This window comes from Larus michahellis, chromosome 4, assembly GCF_964199755.1.
Source record: "Larus michahellis chromosome 4, bLarMic1.1, whole genome shotgun sequence".
NCBI classification, from domain to species: Eukaryota; Metazoa; Chordata; class Aves; order Charadriiformes; family Laridae; genus Larus; species Larus michahellis.
This window is the reverse complement of record NC_133899.1, coordinates 50,878,877-50,901,621: the sequence shown is the minus strand read 5'-3', so window position 1 is coordinate 50,901,621 and position 22,745 is coordinate 50,878,877. Positions and strand designations below refer to the sequence as shown.

The following is a 22,745-nucleotide window of genomic DNA, read 5'->3' as shown; positions in this document are numbered from 1 at the left end:
ACTTCATATGTGTTACTTAGGGAATGAACGTATGTGCATTTGAGAGCAGAATTAACAAGGGAACTAGAAGAGGAAGTTGTACAGAGCTAAACAGAGCCTCTGTGTTAATGCAGCAAATGGAATTTCATGCACACACTAATGAGCCTTTGGCTAATAAATTCCTACATTTTGAGTGAAAAAATAAGCACTTGTGCACTCTTAAAATGACTTCTCGTCACAGCATTTGAGTGTTTTACAACTATTCTGAAACAAACATTCACCTTTGTGCCTTTTGCACCTATCCTTTCCTCCTTAACTTGACTGAACCAACAAAAGCCACCTGCAAACCATTTTCTCTCACTTAGCTAGGCATGCTGAAAATGAGGGATCCCAGAGTCATGCTAAGGAACTTTGTTTAGCACAGGAAATGGCAATTTTTTTCTGCTTGCCCTTATCAGTGGCAAGTTCAATAAGCCTGAAGGCTAGACCTCTCTATGCCCCAGTACAGACGTGCCTCATTTATGGGGGCAACTGCCAGCTACCAGTCCTGTGGGGATGGACATGCAACCTTCAAAGTCGCTTGAAGACAAGGCTATAAGGAAGCCACCGTAGAGGTACCTGCCGGACAGTTCTTCCAGCCTCTCTACGCCCATCAGATGGAAACTTCCTGAGCAACACAAACCCTCTGTGGCACCTGGCTGAGGCAGAGCAACAACCACAAATTTACTACCTGTTGCAACTACAGCTGCTCCAACAAGCTCTTGCCAAAACAGCCTGATGGGAGCACACATATCTTGTACATGAGCACTTTAGCATATTGTGTACTTGAAATGAATCAAATACTCTCATGGCAAGGACACAAGTCCGACACAACCTTTAGCTATCAGGACAAACATAATTCGAAAAAGACAAGCTCATACCATCAGTCAATGCGTATTTTTCATTAAAATCACCACTCTACTCCACAAAGAGAGTTAGCTTCTCTGCTTTTGTTAATGTCCCCCATATTTCATAAATGCTAAATATGCTCACAAATCAACCGATTAACCTAATTTGATAATAAAATATGTTACCTCTGCTTACACACTTAGTCTTTTCTAAATATTCAGAACCTGATCTTTGCAGTCAATAGGGAAGCAGTAGAGAACACAGAACACCAGGTTGATTTATTTTTAACCCTGGATGGAAGACTACTTTATTCCACACAGGGTATGTGCTTAGGGGTTTTTCAGAGTGCACTGGCTTCAATCTGAGCTAGTAACAATCAGAAGAAGGGATTACTGAGATCACCACTACCAGATTATACCTGATGGCTTGGATATGTTCTCTTAACAAAGCAGAGTTTGTTCATTTTTATACTGCTATAAAAATATACATATTCAGCTGTACAAAGCAAACAAAAAAAAAATAATTCTCAGATGAAAGGGCAATGTAAAAATCACAGTCAAAGCTCCTTGAGAAGTAGACCATTTCTCAAAGGACCAAAGCTTTTCAAAGCACTTACGTCTTACAAGCAGCAACATTTTTTTGGCTGGGCTTACTTTCAATTTGCAGTCCTTTACTGAATAATCAACCTTTCATTGTTTATTCAGGGGGTTAGGAATTAAGAGGTACTTAATTCTGATGTGATGAACAAGGGCTACCTGCAGCTCTGCACAGCTGAGCTGCAAGAGAGGAATTTTGGGCTGTAGAAGTTTCCCTAATGTAAGAAATTATTAGCGCATAGGCATTGTCAGCATCACTTGCTTGGTGACTATTGATCTTGTTAAACATACTTCCTTCTATGATTAGTGAACCCTACTGCAATGAGTCTCCTGTCCTGTTTATGTTGGCTGCTCTGCACACAGCACATGCACAGAAGTAGGAATTCTAACTCTACGGTTACTCTACAGATAAAAGGGAAGCGTTTCAGTCATTATTTTACTTATTTTTTCTTAATAACATTTGTAACTTTCACATAAAAACTTTATTCTTAATTCTTTATTTCCAGGTCTGTCCTCTTTAGCATGTTTCTAGCAAGCAGAACATTTGGCAGACAAGCTCTGCAACAGAACTGCAAGCTCCAAGATGCTAATTAATCTCTGCTCACAAACTTGCCTCTGTCAGGAGCTGAGACACAGAGGGCACAGAAAAGGTGAAGAACTTTGGTGGGTTGCCAAGTGAAGAATTTTTTTTGCCTGGCTAAGCTTCGCGTAAACACAGCAAAACCAGCAGAACTAGATGGAAACTGAGAAGAAGTCTACAGAGCCACAAAATAAAGATATTTTGGGGGAACTCTCCTCTCTGTACTATCTTTTTTCTGCTATCCCATCACCTCAATTTCCTTTTAATCTCTTCATTGTGGCTGGCATGATTAAAAGATAGCAGACTGCAGAAGTTTGGGTCTGAGAAGCTTGCAAAAGTCCACAGAAGGTTTATTCTTCCAGGAGCCAATAGTGAGTTTTGCCGAGTGTGAACGGTGCCTTTACAACGGCCATACTTTGCTTATCAAGAAACCTGGATCAAATAATTTGTTAGATGACAAACTAGAGAACACTATAACCACCCAATTTCAGTGGTCAAAAACTTCTCAAGGTTTAGAATGTTCCCAAATCAGTCTATCAACTCGTTAAAGGGCAGCCCAACCCCACCAACACTTCTTGCTGAATATGTCTGGCTGCATGCAAAGCAGCACCTTTAGGGGCCAGGAGTCACTGATGCTAAAAAATACCTCTCCAAATATGCTGTGGCTTCACCTTCTGACATAGCTATTTGCCAGTCAAAATCTGATCACTGATGCCTTTAGTACTCTTGCATAACACTATAGAACTTCCTAGAAACAGCTCCTATTTCAACCAAAGCATGCCCCTCTTTTTTTTAATCCAGTTTTTGTTTATAACAAATTCAGCAGTGAAGAATGTAATAACACTAATTAATCATCTTTAGGGTAAATAAAACCCATATCTTATTTTTAATCTTAATTTGTTGCGCTTCAGTTTCTACCACAGAATATCTTCATACATTTTTCTTCATGCTATAAAAGGGCGAGGGCGTATGGAAATATTGAATATATAAAAGCCAGTGAAACTCTCTTTCCCTTAACTGGGGCTGGGATTTTAGCTTTGATCTTCAGTGTCCCACCTACTTCTCACATGTGTTTTCCTTGTTTTCATTGTTTAAAACTCACGCAGCAACCACAGAAAATTCAGTTTGACCTGTAGTCTTATGCCATGGCCCTATTTTTCCTAATGAGTGAAATTCATTAAATGCACATGAAAATGGTCTCTACTGTTACAGGTGACATCATCAATGACATGCGCAAAGACAGTAAGTCAACTGACATACGTGACTGCCTTGGAAGCGCTGCTTGGTTCCTATCGCATCCTGTTGTTAAAGCAGTTTCGCTTGAAAGCTTATGGTCAGAACTACCATAGTGGTCCCAATTTCAGTCTCCCAGAACAACTCATTGGATGAAGCATAGGCATATCACAAGAAAAACTTGAAACACAATAGCAGACTCGGTCTATTTTTTGTAACACGGCAGAGTTGCACTACACACAGGAGCAGAGCAAAGCTGCAGGGAGGCAGGACAGGGAGCAGCTTGGGAGACAAGAGGCTCAGTGGCACAGGGGAGTAGCATGCTGGTGCTGTCTCTGCCAGCAGCGACCTGCAGAGCTAATTAAACAGTGCTGCTGGTGCACTTTAGTCCTGTTAATCAAAGCTTAGTAACTGTTCTCAAGGGAAAGGCAATTATAAGAGAAAACTTGTCATAAGCCATAATAAAAAGTTTCACCCATAATATAGAGCATAACTAGGACAAAACATCAAGAGGATGAAAGAATGCAATAATGGAAGGGAAGTGAGAGAGGGGAAGAGGCATGTACCCACTTTCTTGGATCTGCTGGTTGATTAGTGCCTGGTCATTTTCTAGCTCCCGCTCTGCTCTGATCTGTCCTCTCAGGATCTGCTGCTTTAAATCCTCAACGTAGAGCTGCTGCCGCTGAATTTGTTTTCTGTGGAAAGCTTCCTGGTCTCTCAGTTTCTGCTTGTACTCTTCATGCACAGCATCTATTTCTCTGCTGTTAGACATGTTGACGGTGAATTTAAACCAGAAACGAATACCAAACATTTGTAAGAAAACAAGTCATCTTACTAAAGAAAGACAGACAGCATTCAAGATATTGTTTTGTTCAATAAGGGTGCATTATGCCTAAAATGTAAAGTAGTTGTGTATATGCATGTCATAGCAGGCTACAATCCTGTAGGTATCGTAAGTGCCAGCAAACACAAAAGCTCTTGTGGTGAAGCAGAAAATTCCATCACCAGAAAGAAAATAGCAGAAAGAACTTAAAAAATATTGTCACTTTTCATTTTGCTATACATCTTCCAAAACCGAAATTGGGTAGGGGGGTTACTTATATGTTATAAAATTTTATAACTGCTATATAGGATATTTGTTATCTAAGTACTTCAAAGTGCTTTACAGAAATGACAAACATTCTTCGCTGTTTTCAGATCAAAAATCTCCAACCTAGAAAGGGTTACAGGCACTGTTGAGATTACACTGACAGTTCTCTGGCAGTACCAAGGAAAGAACTTGATCACCCAATCTCTGTTGGATGCAACGACTATATTAGGCTACTGCTTCTATATTTGGAGCAGAATTGGGATCAGAAAAGTGACTAACCTGTGAAAAACTGCCTTACAGTCCCCTCCAAGATGTTTGGTTCCTGACTGTGTGGCAAAATTTTACACGCATACCCAGAGTAACAATAAAAATAGTATCTATTCTTAGTGTGACTCATGATAATATTCAAAATACATTAAACCTGTGAAAGGAATATATATTCTGCCTGTCCACATAATATCATCCAAACTTGTTAAAGTTATATTATATATAAAGGTGATATATGATCTTTGCCTGTTTTTTGTTTCTAAACACCACATTATTATATGCCACCTCAGAAAATGAAATCTTTAAGTCTTGAAAATTTTTTTAATATATTTTACTAATGAAGTAAATGATGTATTTTTTATAATTTTAAAGACCGCAAACGTATCAAAACTCCAAAGAGTCCCTGAAGGTCAAAAGAAAACAAAAATATAATCTCAAAGGGAATGCTTTGGAAGCATGTTGTTTGAAAAATCATTACCAGTACAAGGTCACCTGTATGAAAAGAGCATTTGACATTTGCTACATAGGAATTAATTTGACATTTCTATTTAGAACTGTAAGCATGTGTTCAAAGCAACCATTTCTACAGCAACAACTTTGATTCCATGTGCTAGATTAACAGACAAAACAGATGAAACAAACAAGCAGGCAAAGTCTACAAATCTTCTGGAGTACCTTTACATGGAACATATATTTCACTTCCTTAAGAGGCAGTGGGAAAGCCTCACTACATAAAAGCCTTAAGATTCTCAATAATTTACAATATTACTGTGATTCTCTTTCGCTCACCTATGGAAACCAGAATTCAGTTTGTTTTTAATGTTTATGTAAATGTAATACTGGTGAGAATAACTGAGAAGGAACATCTTCTGTTCCATTGTCTGGCATGGTGCAAACAGTCAGAGTAAAAACTCTGCTGCTGTCATTTGCTTAATGGTTTGTTTCTGCCTGGGACCCACAGGAACAAACTACAGGAACAAGCAGCTCCAAGATCTATTTGTCCTTGGCTTGACTACAAAGATGCCAACAACCTGTGATTTGTAATTTTTTTCCTCTAAGATAAACTTTAATTGATCCCAAGGAAATAGGAGTGGGATGCCTCATTTCTCATTCAGCTGCAGTAGGTTTGAATTGACACTGCAGCACTGAAACGCTCATATGGCCATTACAAATCTCCAGCTGTTCGGGTATTTGTAATGCCACCAATGACTGGGGGACAAACTCAGAGGTTAAAGCTAGACTACTTAACTAAAGAAGAATCACTTTTCAAACATAGTATTCAATCTGAAGGATCTCATTTAGGAAAATGAGTTTGCACACCGATAATGATAACTCTGAGGAACACTTTCCCAGAATGCGTCTTCCAGATTATCTTCCATATTTTTCAAGGGAAATGTAATGGAACGGCCATATAATATGGAGGTTAAAGCACTGATCTGAGACAAAAGCTCTCTGGTTTTGGAGCACTTGTGTCCCCTCTGTGCTTTTGCGTACTTAGGCTGCAAGGTCTTCACGGTGAGGACTGCCTCTGGATGTCTATGCACTGAACGTAACAGAGCCTTGATGTCAGCTGGAGCCTCTACTTGCTGATACGTGAAAACTAATAAACCTTAATAGCAATTGTAAATGTTAAGTCCCTGTGCATACTCTGATGATGGGGTAGTCTTTAATCTGTTTTGCTAACAGACATGCAAAAGCTCTGATTCCTATAGTGGTATGAAAGTTGAAAAATGTGCGTCTAAATTTGTTACTGGACAATTGCATGACCTTGGGCAAGTCACTTAGTCTGAGACATGGGCGAAAAAAGCAAAGTGCCTTCATCTAAGTGGAGTGATGAGGATCCACATTAACATTATCAAATATCAGAAAGTCAAGCATCAGGAGGGCTGATTTTCTACTTTATCACTATTAGCACCATTCTGTATGAGATTGAGGAAACTGCGTAAATCATTGCCAATAAGGCTGAAAAGCGGAACATGATAGTAAAACAGTAAACCAGAAATTCTTGTTCTGTAACAGTTTACTAAAACTAGATAAAATAAAATTCTTACTTCTTACAAAACGTCTCATACTCTTCCTAACCACAACTTTTAGCTCTCAGCCATGCTTTCCATAAAATCGACCTACCAAACTGTTTACAAATTGAAACCCAGAACATTTAAGTATTTGAAACAACTCAGTGTTGCATTTGAATCCAAAGACCTCAGGGTGCTCGCAGAGGCGGTTAGGTAACATCTGTTTACAGCTAGGAGATGGTCACAAGGTCTTCCCATGCTTTCCAACAATGCTGAAACCACAACACACACCCCACCGCCACCACCCCTATTATAAAGCATCAGAGAATAAGCAACGCAAACAATGCACATGGAAGTGTGCTGTTTGCTGTTCTCAGCAGCACTAGTGTATTCCCTCGTGTGTGTGGTAATGGATTTTTGCTGAACTAACATGAAACTGTAAGATCCTTTCCAACAGGCATGTGTGTTTGCACACAGAGCAGAACATGATGCAGGCCAAACTCATGTTATTAATCACAGCTCCATACTAGGACTACACCCCAAAAAGGCGGACTACACCCCAAAAAGGCAGACTACAGAGGCATACTCATACTTCACTTTAAACCTTGGAAAAACAAACACAGCACAGCAACCATCACAGTGTTACTGCTTTTGTTCTGGTGATGTAGCTACTTGGTACAATTCTCCCTCAGATAATAAAATAATAAGCTGGTTTCTGTAATAAAATATTGTTGCTGAAGGTATAGATATGAATTACAATTCTGCTGCTATTTCAGTGCCTCTTTGCTTCATCTCCTAATTTTTAATAGTACAAAACAAAAACCAGGCAGGGCAGTAAAGACAGGTCTGAATACAAAGATTGAATATTAAACACCTTTTTATAAAGTTGCTTCTTAAAGATGGTTTTCTCAAGCAGAACAAAAAGGTAATGAAAATTCATGCAGAGCCACTTACATAACACAGGTATGCCAGAAGATGTTTTTCGTCTGGCTGTGAGACTACTGACTGTAAAGAGCAAAATGACCGGCTGCTTTGGGTTTGGGATACAGATCTGTCTCTCTCAGAAACTGCTGAAACCAAGAACATGAAGTAAGAATGCTCCCTTTCTACCTTCGAACATGCTATGTCACACCAACACACCCTTGCTGGTTTGTAGAAATGACATGACAAGCTAAACTAAAAAATGAGGTGACAATGGCTCAGAAAGAAAATAACAGATTCACACACACTTCATAGCTAAATCACCTAATAGACAATTTAAAGAGCAATGTTTCTGTAATACATGTTTGAATGATTAAACTAAAACCAAATATCAATCCAGTTAACTAAGAATTTAGCCATATCCTGTAATAGGTAGATGAGATCGCTCATTTCTTTCATCTAAAACATCTTAAATCAGATGTACCGTTAAATTTAGACTTGAAATACAGGAACACTATGAGATACAGGAATCAAGCCCAGACCAATTTCTGCTATTGCTTGTATTCCTGCCTTCCCACATAAGCAATCTACACTCAGTACAGGTCTAGCAGGAAATAATATAACCTCAGGACAAACATAAGACAAACAGCTTGATTTCTGTAGGTATCAAGACATACATAAAACGTTGGTTTCGAGGGACTGACATACTCTGGCACACAGCATATATAAAAAAAAAAGCAACCCTGCACAGAATTTCATAAAAGCATGCATATTTCTAGGAGTACCAAATGCAGCAAGAAGTGTCAACAGTTACCCCCTCCTCCAAGTAAGCCTTTAAAAACAGCAAGTAAAATTACAACAACAGAAAGACATAAATCTTAAACTAAAGTAATCACAAATTACTGAGAAAATTTTCATATTATACCAATGCTGCCGGCTTGTTTTTCCACCTCATTTTTCTCTCCACAAAGTTTGCATGACGCATGCTAAACGAACCATCTGTAAATCCACATTTTTTCCAGCCTGTTTTGTCGTCAGCTCTCCGGGATCCTATTGTGCAATTCTCCTCCCCTCTTCCCCAAACACTTCTACTGCTGATGCAGAAGCTGGCGGCTGCTACAGCATAATGCAGTTTTCAGTAACTATGGCAGCAATAGCTCTGTGGTGAGTCTGAACGCCTTCTGCAATAAAATCTTCAGGCTCAAACAGAGAAACTCAAGTGAAAATAAGCACTGTTGCTAAAATCTGAAATTTGCCAATTTTCCCAAAGAAAACATCAGTCAAGTCAGCGTCCTGATCCTTCTGTCTGCCTAGTGCTCAAGTCCCATTTTTCTTCTACAAATGATTTTTTCCAGGGGAAGAGGAGTTAATAACAAAACAGAAAAAAAAGATGTTGGCAAGGCATTTTGCGCCCTTGCAAATCCCAGCACTGAGAGCAATTGTAAGTCAGGGTTACAAGCCTATCCACTGATACATATCCACCCCCACTCCATCCTCCCCCTCCACCCGTGTCCAATCCGGGGCCCTTCCCGCAGGGCCTCAGAGCATCACACCGCAGCAGACACCACGCAGCTGCACGGGGTCGTACATCTGCTTCTGCCTAGCACAGAGGCTCAACCTCTACCTTCTCCTCCCTACAGCAAAGGGAAGAGGGAGGAAGGAGATATGAGGACACCTCCTCCAGGCTCCTGGAGCCATGATGCTCACACAATTCAAAGCAAAGTTGGGGGGCGGCGGGCAGGAGGCGGGAACCAGAAATCACTCAAAACGGCTAGCAGAGTCAGAAACCGTTAGAAATAAGGGACCTTTGGAAATGTACACACAGAGTAATCCCCTTCACAGAAGTTACCATCAGGTGAAGTATCATTTGGATTTCTGATTAGCTGGTATACTTACAGAAAAAGCACACCTGTGCATTTTTTTTAGCCTTTCCATGCAAAACCTCATTTTTTTTTTATTTACCTAAGCCCCCAAAACAACAGTAAGGCAACGACTTATTTAAGGCAACCCTTTAAATATGCTTCTAAAACAGACCTCTTTTTGGCAAGGAGTCAGAGGCACAAGACGCAGCCACACACTCCAGTAAAGGTCACTGCTGCCTCGCTAAATTCCAGTTCAGCTGGAACTACAATCTATCACAGGTTTTCCCCTTATGATTTCAGTTATATATAGAATCAGTTGGTTCCCCTGCTAACCCACTATAGATGATTCTGCTCTAAGTTGTAGAGCTTTTGTAATTGACGCTGCATTTCTCTGTGAAATGAAATATTTGAGGGATCTTTTAAGAGATGCAAAATATTTCTTTAACTTGTATTTGTAGAGCACTTTGAAAATGAAAGCTGTTAGTAAGAACTCAGAGTATTATTTTTACAAATATTCGTTGTACATGTTAACCATACCACATTAGAATAACATTTGTATTGTGTTCTCCAGCATCAGATGCCATACCTACAGGCACTGTTTCCTTTCTAGTTCAGTAGAATTTCACACATTCTTACGAGATGATTTTTTTTTCTCCAGTTTAACAATGTTGGCACTTTCAAGGAAAGAGAGCTTAAATATGTTCCAAGCAACTAAAATTAATTCAAGTGTTCTGCTATACCACTGGACTCTAACGGAACAAGTCCTGTTTTTTTCAAACTAGCAAGAGAACAAAATCAGGGTTTATATTTATATGCAGTATGGTATTAAGGCAATGACAGGCGCAAGACCTTCATTATCTACTTATTTGTGGTGATGCTATCATATGATGACTGATGCCAGTCACATGCCTTCTGTGTGTTTGCTGGCTGACAACAAACATTAGAAGTTTGAAGTGCTGGGGTCTTCTGAGTAGGGTGTACAAGCAAGCAGCCAAGTAAGAGCACAATGAATCACACCCCTTTCTCAGGGGAAGTTTCATGCCTAAAGTTTTAATATTTTGGTGCAACAGTAGAAATCTGTTTTCTCTCTCATTTCTCAAAATATTTTAACATACAGTTAGAGGTTGAACTGGCAATTCAACCCATGAAAAGCAGATGGGAAAAATGTCATCTTACTGACAGCATGGGAGATAAGACTGTAAGTAATCATTAGCATAACATATATGTTCTGAAATAAAAAACCCAGAAGAAAGCAAAGTACCATCAGTTCCTGATTAAAGAGTACTTAAACCCATGGAAGTGTAAAAATTTCTGAATTATTTTTGTGTGCAGCTGCTGTGTCTCTTTGCAGGAATGAACCATGTTCTATGCTAGAACCTCCTTTTTGGATTCTTCCATAAAGGCATTTTCTTCTCACCAGAAGAGAACAAAATTTGTCCAAGGATTTTTCAATATAGTAATGAGTATTCACGGTACCTACTACTGACATCAAACTTAATGTATTTTAGGGTTCTTATATATTGTAAATTGGGGCAGCTTCAGCGTAAACCCCACTCTAATCATGGCTTAAAGCTTACAAGTGCAACAATGCTGCAAACCATTTGCATAAGACTGAGTATGAAGAAAGAACATGGTTGCAGAGACTTGCCTGTAACTCAGCTGCATGTACAGATTCTTGTTTCAATATGATAAAATCAAATTAAAGCTTGAAGCCTAGTTTGCATCTCTTCTGGAGGAAATTACTGTAGCAAATCAGTGTAGTGTAGTGTAGTGTAGGAGAAAGACAAAGCTAGAGGGGCTAAAAAATTCTGCATATTTAGACATTAATATTCTTACCTTAGTTCAGGAGAACATTTGTTTTCTTTACAGTTTCTACATTTTTGACTGTAAAAATAAAAACAGGACATCATAAAGACATTCAAAAAGAAGGCAAAAAAACTCGACTGAAGCCTATTATACAGAGATGTTATTGTAATTTTCAGTAGAAGACAACTCTAAGATGCAGATTGCTAGCAGCTAGGAGAGCATCAAGAACTACCAAGTGAGAGGGGAGAGAGCGGGAGTGAGGGACACACACACGTGGCTTGCCCTGTTCTTATATTTTTGACTAAGCATCTCTTTCCCACAGAGATAAGACCCTGCACTAGGTCATCTTTTTACTGATGAACAATAAGCATTCCCTGTAGTCCGCTTAGTCCTGTATTACTGTTTGCAAAATAACTCAGACACCTTTTAGTACTTGACATTGACTTTTCTACACAAAAGCTGGACATTTAAGAGACCACATATATCTCGTTTTATTCTCATATTACCGATCTTAGGCTAGATGTCTCAATCATAACCCCCCTCCATGAGCAAAACTACTTGTCTGGACAGAAACACAGGCTGGCTGGCTACTGTAAAGGAAGGATGAGTGGATCAATTCAGTTTACCTTTGCCAAAAAACTACTGAAGAGGAAAAAAAGACCAGTGGATTATGTAAAGTGAAAGACAACTAATATTAGATATAATTTATAGCTTATTCCTGTAAGAGATGGACATTCATAAAAATCAAGTGAATGCAACACCATAATGCTTTTCATTTACACTGAAGTAACCATTTGAAACACTCTAGGTAAGTATGACGGTAATAAGCAACGTAATATGCATAGTCCTGTCCAAGTGATTAAAAAATTGATCAACACAGACAAATCTGCGATCTGAACACGGTCTGAACAAAAATCAATGAGAAACGTTCTTCAGTTTTGTCAGGTTAAAGAGAGGGAAACCGAGTGCAATTCTGTGCTAAACTGTTCACAATAGTTTGGGATTTCTGCAGTTTTTTCTAGGACCATCAACAAATTTCTGTGACAAAATCACCACCTCTGATGTTTATACCCATGTAAAGTGCAACTTGGTATCTACTTTTGAAGGTCATTAGACGAAGCCTTTTTTAAAAAATCTTTTTAATTTTTACAAAGAAAATAACAGCAGTGATGCGTAAAATGTACCTCAGTAAAGAAACAAAATGAAATATCATTTTGTATAGAAAGGTATCACTGCAGCAAATGAAAAGCAAATGCAGAGATTAGATACATTAAAGAAAACACATAGACACACTCTACCCAAGTTGGAAAGCAAGCCACTTGACTAAAAGTATGAAGAGATGTTCAAAACAGAAATAACTTTAATGCTCATAAAAACAAGATGAGATACTTCCTCTAGAGATAAAGAGATAAAAGATTCCCAGTATGTTACTACACCAAAAATGCTCTAGCAAGAAGCAAAACTATCAACAAATATGAACAAGAAGATGGCTGTTTCTTGCCTTTAACAGGTCAATTGAATGTGCCAGGCTGAGAGGAATTAAAAAAAAAAAAGAGAAAGAACTCAATTACATTTAATTCTGTGATACTCTGTTTTCAATGTTATAAACTGAAACACAGGAGATATCTTAATTAATTTTCCTGATACATTTTAATCACCGTCTTCATAACACCAATCCTTTCCGTTTCAGAAAGGCTCTGCCATGAAAAGCATACACTAGACACTGTGAGTATGAGCAGCTCTTTGACATTTGGGAAGCAGTTTATGCCTTATTTACTGCTCAGTTTAAAAAAAAACAACCCTACAACAAAAAACCCAAACAAAAACCCAAGAATCACAATGGCTTTCTGAGACAAAGGGCTCAATGAGCTCTTGAACTAAAGGGAATTTATGAACAAACCAACCTTCTGATTTCCACAACAAATTAGCAGGGAAACTGAATTGGTAACAATTACCTTGGTTAGATCACACCTAGAAAAATCCATTCTGTGCACTGAAGTAAGAGTATTGTAAAAATTATACATTACCTTACAAATCAAAACAGCTATAATGCAGATGTGCAAGTGAACTGTACTAAGGCTGTCTGACAGTCTCATCCAAGGCATTTTCTTGATTGTGCATCAATACTCATTGTGCATCAATTAATTTTTCAGGTTTGTTTCTTGGATATATATATAACACTGTGTATTAGTCAGCTGGTGAATGCATTTTCTCGGACACTTTTATTTGATCACTTGAAAACACAATGGGACCTATTCTATATACAACTTAGTTTTGTCTGAACCAAGTCCCGGTTTCAAACATCATCGCACATGAGAAATTGTTTATTTCTTTGCTTTAACTTACTAGTCAAGAGAAGAAAGTATATAATGAGGAGAATGCATGCAACTTCCATCCAAGTTGAGCCAGTCCAAAGCTCCACAACTCAGAACGGATGGGGTTTCATTAATCTACAAAACACATAACACGAGAATAGAAAGAAAAAGTATCACAGTAATCCAGGAACTTCTAAGTTAACATTAACACCACCATTGTTAAGTACTGTGTGCAATGATGCATAATACCTCCCACGTGAGTTTATAATCTCACTAACACTTCTGCTTAGTCTTTGATAATTTGCAAAATTGCTATGCATTTGTTACTGAGTATAGCTGCTCTTGTAGCTCTGTTTTAATGTACCGCATGTTTCACTAATGAAGAAACTATGAATGAAAACAAATGGAAGTTAAGGCTCTTAATTACAGAAGTGAGTACAAAAGGACAGTTGAGCAGAAAGTATAAGACGTTATTGTATGAAAATCCATTTTAAAAGATAGATTCTTGCCCATATCACTTGGTAATATGGTTATGTCCTAAACCAGAAAAATTTACATTCTTTAAATTAGGTTTTTTAGTTATATATGCCAGTCACTTTAAGAATTATCTAATTTTTTTGAAACATTATTGAACTAGCTGACCAAATACTATCTTGCAGTAGTTAGTTCCTGAGATTAACATACTAAGAAATATTTTATCTATTTCTGATGTATGTAACAATTAAGTGCTTTCAGAGTCTACAATACTCAAGCACTTAATCCCATAAATTTTCCATTTCTTCTAGTATACCTCATTCGGGACGGTGAAATGGCAGAGGCAGAAGATAAGTCAGAAAATTATCAAATGTGGAAAGATTCTTAACTGATCTATTCACTGCAGCATTCTGCCTTTCTGTTTCAATCCTACTGTAGTCATGACTAGAAATAGGAAACACTAAATTATTCAAGGGATCTGCATCATCTTTTGCTAAGCACATCTGAAAGAAGCGCTACTGTCCTCTCACAAAAGGTTTAGTGTCATTACAGACCATTAGATAGAGGAAATGAAGCAGGTGAATATGATGATGAGAAGAAATATTATCTTTATCAGGCTAGCTTTCAAGAGGGAATATAATTAGGAAAATCAATGAAGAATTAGGAAAGAAGAATACAGTTTTAGAACTTACTGATCTTCTTTGTCTTAAGATAGCAGCTTCTGCTGGGTGATTGAATCTAAATTTATGAGATTTGCCAAGGACAACAAGGGCCCCTGTGAACAAAAATTCATTAGAAATCTACAGAGAAATAATTCATCAAACAGTTGGTCCCTAGAATGTTAGCAGTTTCTTAATTCCAGTATACAGACTACAACATATACAAATTACTACAGAGTAGTACGTTAAAAAAAGAACAAACAACCAAAACTCAAAAAACAAGAGCTTTCTGACCATCACAGAGTAGAAAACTATTTTTAAAATTTGCCACCATGGAACACTACGGAACAGAAGAGTTATCATTCTGTAATGACAGCATCCAAGCAAATTCATCTTGGAGATCTTTGCAAACTCAACATAACAGTAAATTCCCTGTTCATATTACAGACCAGCATGTCTTCCTATCAAAAACATAACCAACCCACTGCTGGAAACTTGCTTTTACACTATCCTTTTAAGAATCCAGATCACTGCAAGTTCACAGAAATTGTTGTTTTGTGTTGGGTTTTGTTGGGTTTTTTTTAATTTTAAACAGCCTGAAAATCTGGGAGCCTGATCCATTTCATCTGAGCTCATTCACCATAGCCTGTGACTCAGTGGCCAGTACTCTCCACCTAAACACGCTATGAAAAAGTTGAAGATCATTTCAACTGTATTACATAAAGGCCAGAAAACCCCACCAGTGGTCAGCTGGCTTAGAGCCAGTCTCCACTACTTTCCACAACAGTGCCTCTGACTACAGATCTTCCCTTTTCAGAAGGCTACAGACTACTGCTGCCAAAAGGGGTTTTAATATTGTCACGTACATCTTCATTTTACTTTCTGTGGGGTACTTAATTTGTCCCAGTCTGGAACCTCTAGCCATGGATGAAACCTTGTGGTGCTAAGTAGGAGACTGAGAGATATATTTCTTAGATCTGCATGAGTTCGATAAATCCTTGTCTCTAAAGCTCTAAACTCCAAAGGTAAATTGATTATAACACAGCATTTACAGCAAAAGCAAGCCTTACCTTGTGACAGACGACATGATCCAGTGACTTCACATCCATTCACAGTGCAGTGTGCGCCCTGAACTGGTCTCAGCGTCACAATCCCACAGTTGTTATCTATCATACAATGATCCCTTTCAATCCACCTTCCCTGCAAAACTACAATGTATACATTTGTTTTATTTCACCTGTTGAAGGGGTTGGGTTTGCACTATTTTCCTCAGAATTAAATACCATGCACTGTTTGACACTATGACTGCATACTTCAGAGAACTATGTCACGTGCAGACCAAGGAGATTAAGTTGCCATCTTTGATTGATAGCCAATCACAGAAAAAACTTACTTGATTGAAAATAATGAGATTGCTCTTTTAAAGTATTTCTGGTTCTAGAAAACTATACACTACTTTCTGATGTGTGAGCTGATATGCAAATTATTCTATTATGCTGAATTTTCTTAGTGTTATGTCATTTATTGTTTATATTTTACTAACCTACTGTCAGAAAAACAAACTTAACCAAACTTAGCAGAACTAACCAAAGCTGAGGTTCCACAAAGTTTCCAGTTTCAGTATAAAGTTGCAACTCTCTATCATAATTTGCAGCTCTTGAGATTGACAAAATTAAAAGCATAAATGAAATAAAACAAAAAATATTCTGAATAATTTGGATTTTATATCTAAAATACTCTGCCAAAGTAGGGGTGAAAAGGATTTTCAATGTCTCATGATCACTTGTGCCACTAGTTTAGGATAGAACATACCAAGATTTGCATGTTGGATGAAGATATTTTTAAACCCTACTGTAGCATTTCACAAGTGGGAAGAAATTATGAAGAAATCTCAATTAGATCAAGACCATTGACTTTCTGACCTCTTAAACAAAAAATAGCTGAAAGATTTTAGGCAGCTTCAACAATTATTCTCTTCTACTTACCTTCTTCTGTAAAGAAAGCTGACAAACAGAAACATTACCTAGCTATCGCACATGACAAATATAAATCTCTTGGTTTGACCTGACCATATCATAAAATAATTTGTAATATCATTCTCTTACCAATATCTTGATCTTGGTCTGAATCACTTCTTCCAATTTTGGTTGTTCCTTCCTAAAACAAGAAAAGAATTAATTTAAAAGTTGGTTACTGAAAGTGGTTTATATATAATAATTTAAAAAGTGTTGGTACAGCATCTTAGCAAATACCTGAAATAAATCACTTGAACTGTTTAGAGCAAACTCTGTCTACTACTTCATTATACTCAGTCTGCTGTTCCCCATAGCAGTGCAACTACTTCTTATCTTGCAGCTATGTCAGCTTCTCCTAGTACAACTCCAATAGATGAAATAACTCTCGGTGGATGATTTTTTGGACTGTGATTGAGAAAAATATTTTGAATATGAACAAATATTCTGATCTTTGAACTTTTACAGGGAGATTTGTTGTTTGCAGAAATTAGATCATTCTTTTTATAAATATCCATACAGGAAGAAAGAAGCTGCAAAATAATTATTCAGTTCACTAGGCTTTTCAGACAGAAAAGTTACAGAATTCCTATTTCATAAGGGAACTCTCTCACAGATTATGAATTCTTCAAACTAACTACTAAAGGAGAACTTTTTTCCAAAACTTAAATGACATTTATAAAAGGTCTTCCTGGTGATTATGGTATATAGGCAAGTTCCCAAATTTTAAGAATCAATAACTTCAGAGAAAAGAACTGCTTAGGAACAAAAGTCTCCAGAACAAGCAGACTCAAACCATATTATGGACCAGCGATAGAAGGGAGACTGTATTTTTATGGTACAGTGCATATATCAATGAAGCATTTAATGAGTCATTTAATCAATACTATGAGAAAAAAAAACTACCAAAAAAAGCAATGAATTTACCACCTGTCTAGTATGTTCCATTCCCAGTTATATCTTTTTCCTTAGGAAAACAAAGCAGGATCATTTCCCATCTCGGAAGGGAGAGGCTATACTTCGTTATTGTAAACTGATTAGTGAATACACTCTAAGATTACTTTAGTGGCAACCCTTTCAGTGATATTAAAATTTATTACCATCATTAAACTTCTTTATTTTTGTATTCTAATTAGAATAAACTGAATATGCTTCCTGCTCCAAGCATACTGTAACCTAGATTAAAGCATGAAGCAAGAAGTGGTAATCAGAAGTGTGAAGGGAAGTCTCCCTGGGAAAAGTTTCCAGAAGTTTCCCTGGGAAAAGGGAAGCTGTGCATTGCTGTAAGATGATGCAGTTATGAGTAATTATGGGGGAATCACAGTGGTTTTGTGCATTGGAGGGAAAGGGAGTGATAATCATTCAGTTCCTCACAGAGCTCAGCTATCTGAACCAACTAACACAGCCCTTTGCTACAAGCCCTGCTGAGACTCCCTTGCTGGAGGGGCTGAAAGCTGGATTGTGGCCAGTGACCCTGCTTCGGCGTCATTATCAAGTTACATGTCAGCTTAACATTCAACGGACTCAACCACAAAATATCCACACGGCTTGGCCACAACTTGTAGAAAACTTATGATCCATATAGCCTTTGACTCACCTCGCACAAGCAAATGAGTTAGCAACATGCATTTTATACCAAGAGAAGTAAACCAACTCCTAAAAGACCTCTTTATCAATTACCTTCTTGACTAAGCAAAGACACAGTTATTCTAATTCCAAAATAAACCGTTTTCCAATGTGCTGAAATAACTCTCTGGTAATACAATTTAATTCAGGAAAGTATATTACAGCAGTATTGGTTCATGAAATTCGCAATAGTATCCCAGTTGGTGGAGTGATTCTGACTGAAATTAAGCACAACTAAAAATTGCAGCTGAGAGCAAGAGTACAGATAGGATACAAGTAAACTTGCAAGAAGAAAACAAAACAAACAGTGCCATAACATAGGCCAGGCACACATTGATTTCATTTTTCCAAATGCTATTACTGAGCTAATAATTTCAATGTTTATACTCTTTCCTGATTTAATATTGAGTATTCTACCTGAAAAAGTGAAAGACACGTGATTCAGACAAAATGATCGCACAACTTCACCTTAATGTACCAAGATACATCTTCATAACTGTTGAAGTGGTTTTACATTGTTACCCTCTTCTGGCAGCATTTCCTGACTAAGGGTAGAACTCCCAAGCAGCATTATAGAACCATAAAGAGCAAGATTGCTTTCCCCCGTCAGTTTTGGAAGTACTCCAACTTTCAAAATAAGTTTGCAAAGTACATCTTTTTCTAAAACAATATTTTAAAAAATCCCATATTTTTAAGCTATGCAAAAAAGCTCAGTTATAGGGAAAACATATATTTTTGTTAATGAAAGCCAGAAAAAAAGAACAGAACCTAAGAAAGGTTCTTCAAGCATAGATGCAGCATCGATTAGTGCAATTAATACTATGGAATATCAAGAGACTGAAAGAGTAACACAATATTTATTCTACATGATCTGAGAACTGCTGCCACGACCTCTCCCTAGAACTACAATGTGAAGTGCTGTTATATGTCAAAGCCCTAATATGTAAGGAACTGCTCATGTTTTACCTTCTTGTTGTTCAGATGAAGGTAATAGACACCAGAGTCTAAAAGATGCAAAGCACAATGAAAAGAAAAGGCAGCATCTAGGAGCAAAGAAAGAGGGGACAAAGACGTTAGTGTGACAGAGAGACACTAATGACTTCAGAAGGTGACCCTTCAAACTAGGTTCCTTCATTAAAATTAGTATCTTTAAATTACTTTAGGTGGTGTCAAAATTAGTATGTGAAAATATTTGCTGTTTCCAAAATGGCACGTAATGGAAAAACATTTAAGTAGTAGCAATGACTTTTAATAAATATTTAATGTTAATGTAGGATTAAGTAGTTCAAGTTGCACATTGATCAGCACTGGACATTATTACTTGGTCCCTAATTATTACCTAGTACAAGTTCTTTGTGCTGGCACAAGAAAAATTAGGAAAGTTTCTCTTTCAACATGATAAAGAACAGCACGATTTCTGTTTCAAATATTTGCTGCGGCTTTTTAACGGGAAAAAAAAATCCTGTGTCCCTAAACTATATCAGATAGCACAAAACCTAGATTTGGATTAAGATATTTTATTAGTAGACAGATACATGATTTTCAACCATATTTAACACATTTTTTGCTAATGATCGCACCTCTGTAGAGATGCCCATCCATCATTCCTTTTACATTAAATGGTATCAATATTTCAGTAATTTCCATTAATTTAAACAACATTAAAAGGTTGAAGTCCAACTTAGTACTGACTTAATCAAAAGAAAATAAACACCCTAATGCACATCATAAGCTGCAATGTGGAGTAATATACATAGGATGTTATGAAGGTTTCTTGGTAAAAACCTTGCCTTAAATGAGCAGCTACACAGCAAAACAATATCTATGTGAGTGCAGGATTTCTACCTGATCCTGGAAAATAGTCACTCAAGTGAGATCGCAAGTAATTAGCATTCAAACTACACACCAGGGGTATACTTGGCAGGCAATATATAGAACTCATTGCCAAAGTGAGCTGTGCTTGTTAAAGCTTACTTTTACCTTTATTCTACACATACAAGTATTCCAGTCACAAGTATGCAAGTACCAAGTAAAATCTGGACCAGTGTGTGTGGTATACTTTAAGCACCATTCTTTATGTTTACACACACGTGCAGGCACACGCGCCTGTCCTCATGCTTTGTGAATAAACTACTAATGCTTATTTTGAGTATTTTGCTTTGCTTATTATACATCATCAAATAGTTTGCACGTGAATTCATAAAAGGTCAAATTATTATTCCATATATGAATTCTTCTCCTCCTCCATTTTCATGTATCCGTTTCTGCTTTTTTTTTTCCTTTTATCTGTGTCTTGTGGGCTATGGCCTTTTTTCAAAAGAAAACAAATGTTTTAAAATTCAAGGAAAAAAATAAGACAAGTGACAATATCTCACCCTGAGATGATACAGCACCACTCCTGTGCTGAGGATATCATCATCCATGGCCATTAGATGAGGTAAACTAGAATCTATTGTTACTCCAGCTTTTTCTTTGTTGATGTCCACACTGTATTCTTCCATGATGGCTTTCCTGTCTGTCCATTTACTTGTCCAGTCTTTGGTCAATTGCTCAATCTTAAAGAATAGGAGAGGAAATTGTTTCACTTACTAAGCAAGTTCATTTTTCTCATACATAAACTTCTTCAGAAATAACAGGATATTTTCCATTTACTGGATGCAAAATTCTTTCACCAGTTGCAATGCAGGTGTATTTCTAATTGCAGTACATTTCTGTAGCAACAAAAAAAATCAGGTAAAAACTGTACTACCATGGAATGAAGCAGGTTTAATCTTTTGAAGACTCATTCCCCCAAAATGCCAGAAAGATATATGATCATGCTAACTAGTTATTTTGCCTGTCTTTAAGCAAAACTTAAAATGAAGATCTCCAAAACCTTTCTAGGTCACCAGTGATCAAATCTTCTTAGTAATTTGGTGACTGCACAATAATTGCCTTTGAACAAATCAGAGGAGTTTAATCTTAGAAGAGAGAGGCTCTGTATAATGAATTACTGTGATATATTGAGACAGCTTTCAAACAAGGAGTAGGTTGTGCAGACTTAGTGGTATGCAATGGACAGTATCCCATTGAGGACACGAGACTTTCATCACAAATTGGTAGAGAGCACCCAACATGCATTATGGATAGCTATTTCTTGCATATTCAGAGCAAACAGGAAAGGATTAGGACAAAAACATTTTCACTGTGATTTCAAACTATGGCAATGCTATCCCCTTTGGCCCAGTGAAACAGGAGAGAGTTACAGCATCAAATAGATCACACACACCTTCATTTCATTCTGAAGAACCAGCTCAGTCAGATTTCCATCCCTGTCATCGCTCCAAGAAGGACTGGAATTCCTCTGTACAAACAACAGCCACCGAGATCTACATATTAGTTTCCTTATTCACAACTGGCAGGCACGTTCTTTCACTCTCCAGGATTTCAAGGAGATGAACTCAGGAGAAGGAAAGACAAAATACACAGACATTTGATACTGCCTTCTAGCATCTAGCCTACACCTCTCTAGCTATTGCACGCAAGTTTTTGTGAAGAACTGGTGAAAGAGCATTAACAGAGAGATACTTCTATGTAAATAAATCCTGGACTGCATTTCCAGTCTCCCCCAGCAAAACATGCTCTCTATGGCACGGAAAACCAAGACACTATTATTATTCCAAAGGGGAAAAACACAGACTGTCAGCTGTATTGTGAGGGCTCACAGATGTTCACAACTTCTTCTGGGGGACAGAGTGTGCAGGCAGGGTGAAAATTCCAACACTATTCAGGCCTACTAGTTCACTTTTTTGGAAAAGGGGATTGTAACAAGTCTGGCAGGGAAATCACCTTAACGATTAATATTTTGTACTGTCTTTGTGCTTCCATATCACTACAAATAAAATATTTCTATTTCATGTTTTTTTATGGACAACAAAACTATCTGACTCCATGAAAGACAGCAAAGGAAATCCTTTCTGATCATTACGCAACTGCTTATACTCCAGGATTATCAATATAATGCCAGAAAAAGGAGGAATGACAGAAATGCAGTTAGCCTTATAATTATGGTGAAATCACTCAGAGAACAGTTTAATAAACATGAAAAGATAAACAGATGGGACAAAAGTCAGCTAGTGTAGATACCTAAAGTACCATTAGAGCTCCAGATGGGAGGTGTTCCTACATACCAGTTCAAAGCTCATCAGCATAGTCTTCAATCTATCAATTTCTTCTCGCAGTTCTCTGATCAGTTTTACATTTGCATCCTGAAACATTGAGACACAGATGTTGGAAAAATCATTCTTTAAACATTTCTAGCTAAAGAAATCAATACAGAGCTTTTACAAGAGCCAGGAGGAGAGGAGAACAGGCACATTCACAGCAGTACTCCTTGCTTCACTGTGCCAGGCCTCTGGGATGTGCTGCCTAGGATGTAGGTGG

General features: G+C 37.6%; 1 protein-coding gene across 3 annotated transcripts in view; it reads right to left on the bottom strand.

The window, feature by feature from the left end:
* Positions 1-22,745, bottom strand: part of STARD9 (StAR related lipid transfer domain containing 9) — a 114,606-nt gene that overhangs the window by 24,239 nt on the left and 67,622 nt on the right. For 2 of the 3 annotated variants that reach the window (XR_012586695.1, XM_074584681.1), the window contains exons 14-22: positions 22,493-22,570; positions 21,592-21,666; positions 20,699-20,878; positions 16,791-16,842; positions 15,756-15,893; positions 14,719-14,801; positions 13,584-13,687; positions 11,268-11,315; positions 3,847-4,037 (exon numbers count right to left, since the gene is read on the bottom strand). Coding sequence is in view for 1 of the 3 variants with exons in the window: in XM_074584681.1 (XP_074440782.1) it covers positions 3,847-4,037; positions 11,268-11,315; positions 13,584-13,687; positions 14,719-14,801; positions 15,756-15,893; positions 16,791-16,842; positions 20,699-20,878; positions 21,592-21,666; positions 22,493-22,570 (949 nt within the window). In the remaining 2 variants the exon portion in view is untranslated. Of the gene's footprint in view, positions 1-3,846; positions 4,038-8,494; positions 9,172-11,267; positions 11,316-13,583; positions 13,688-14,718; positions 14,802-15,755; positions 15,894-16,790; positions 16,843-20,698; positions 20,879-21,591; positions 21,667-22,492; positions 22,571-22,745 lie in introns of those variants that run through there. The other variant, XM_074584683.1, reaches the window with a different exon arrangement.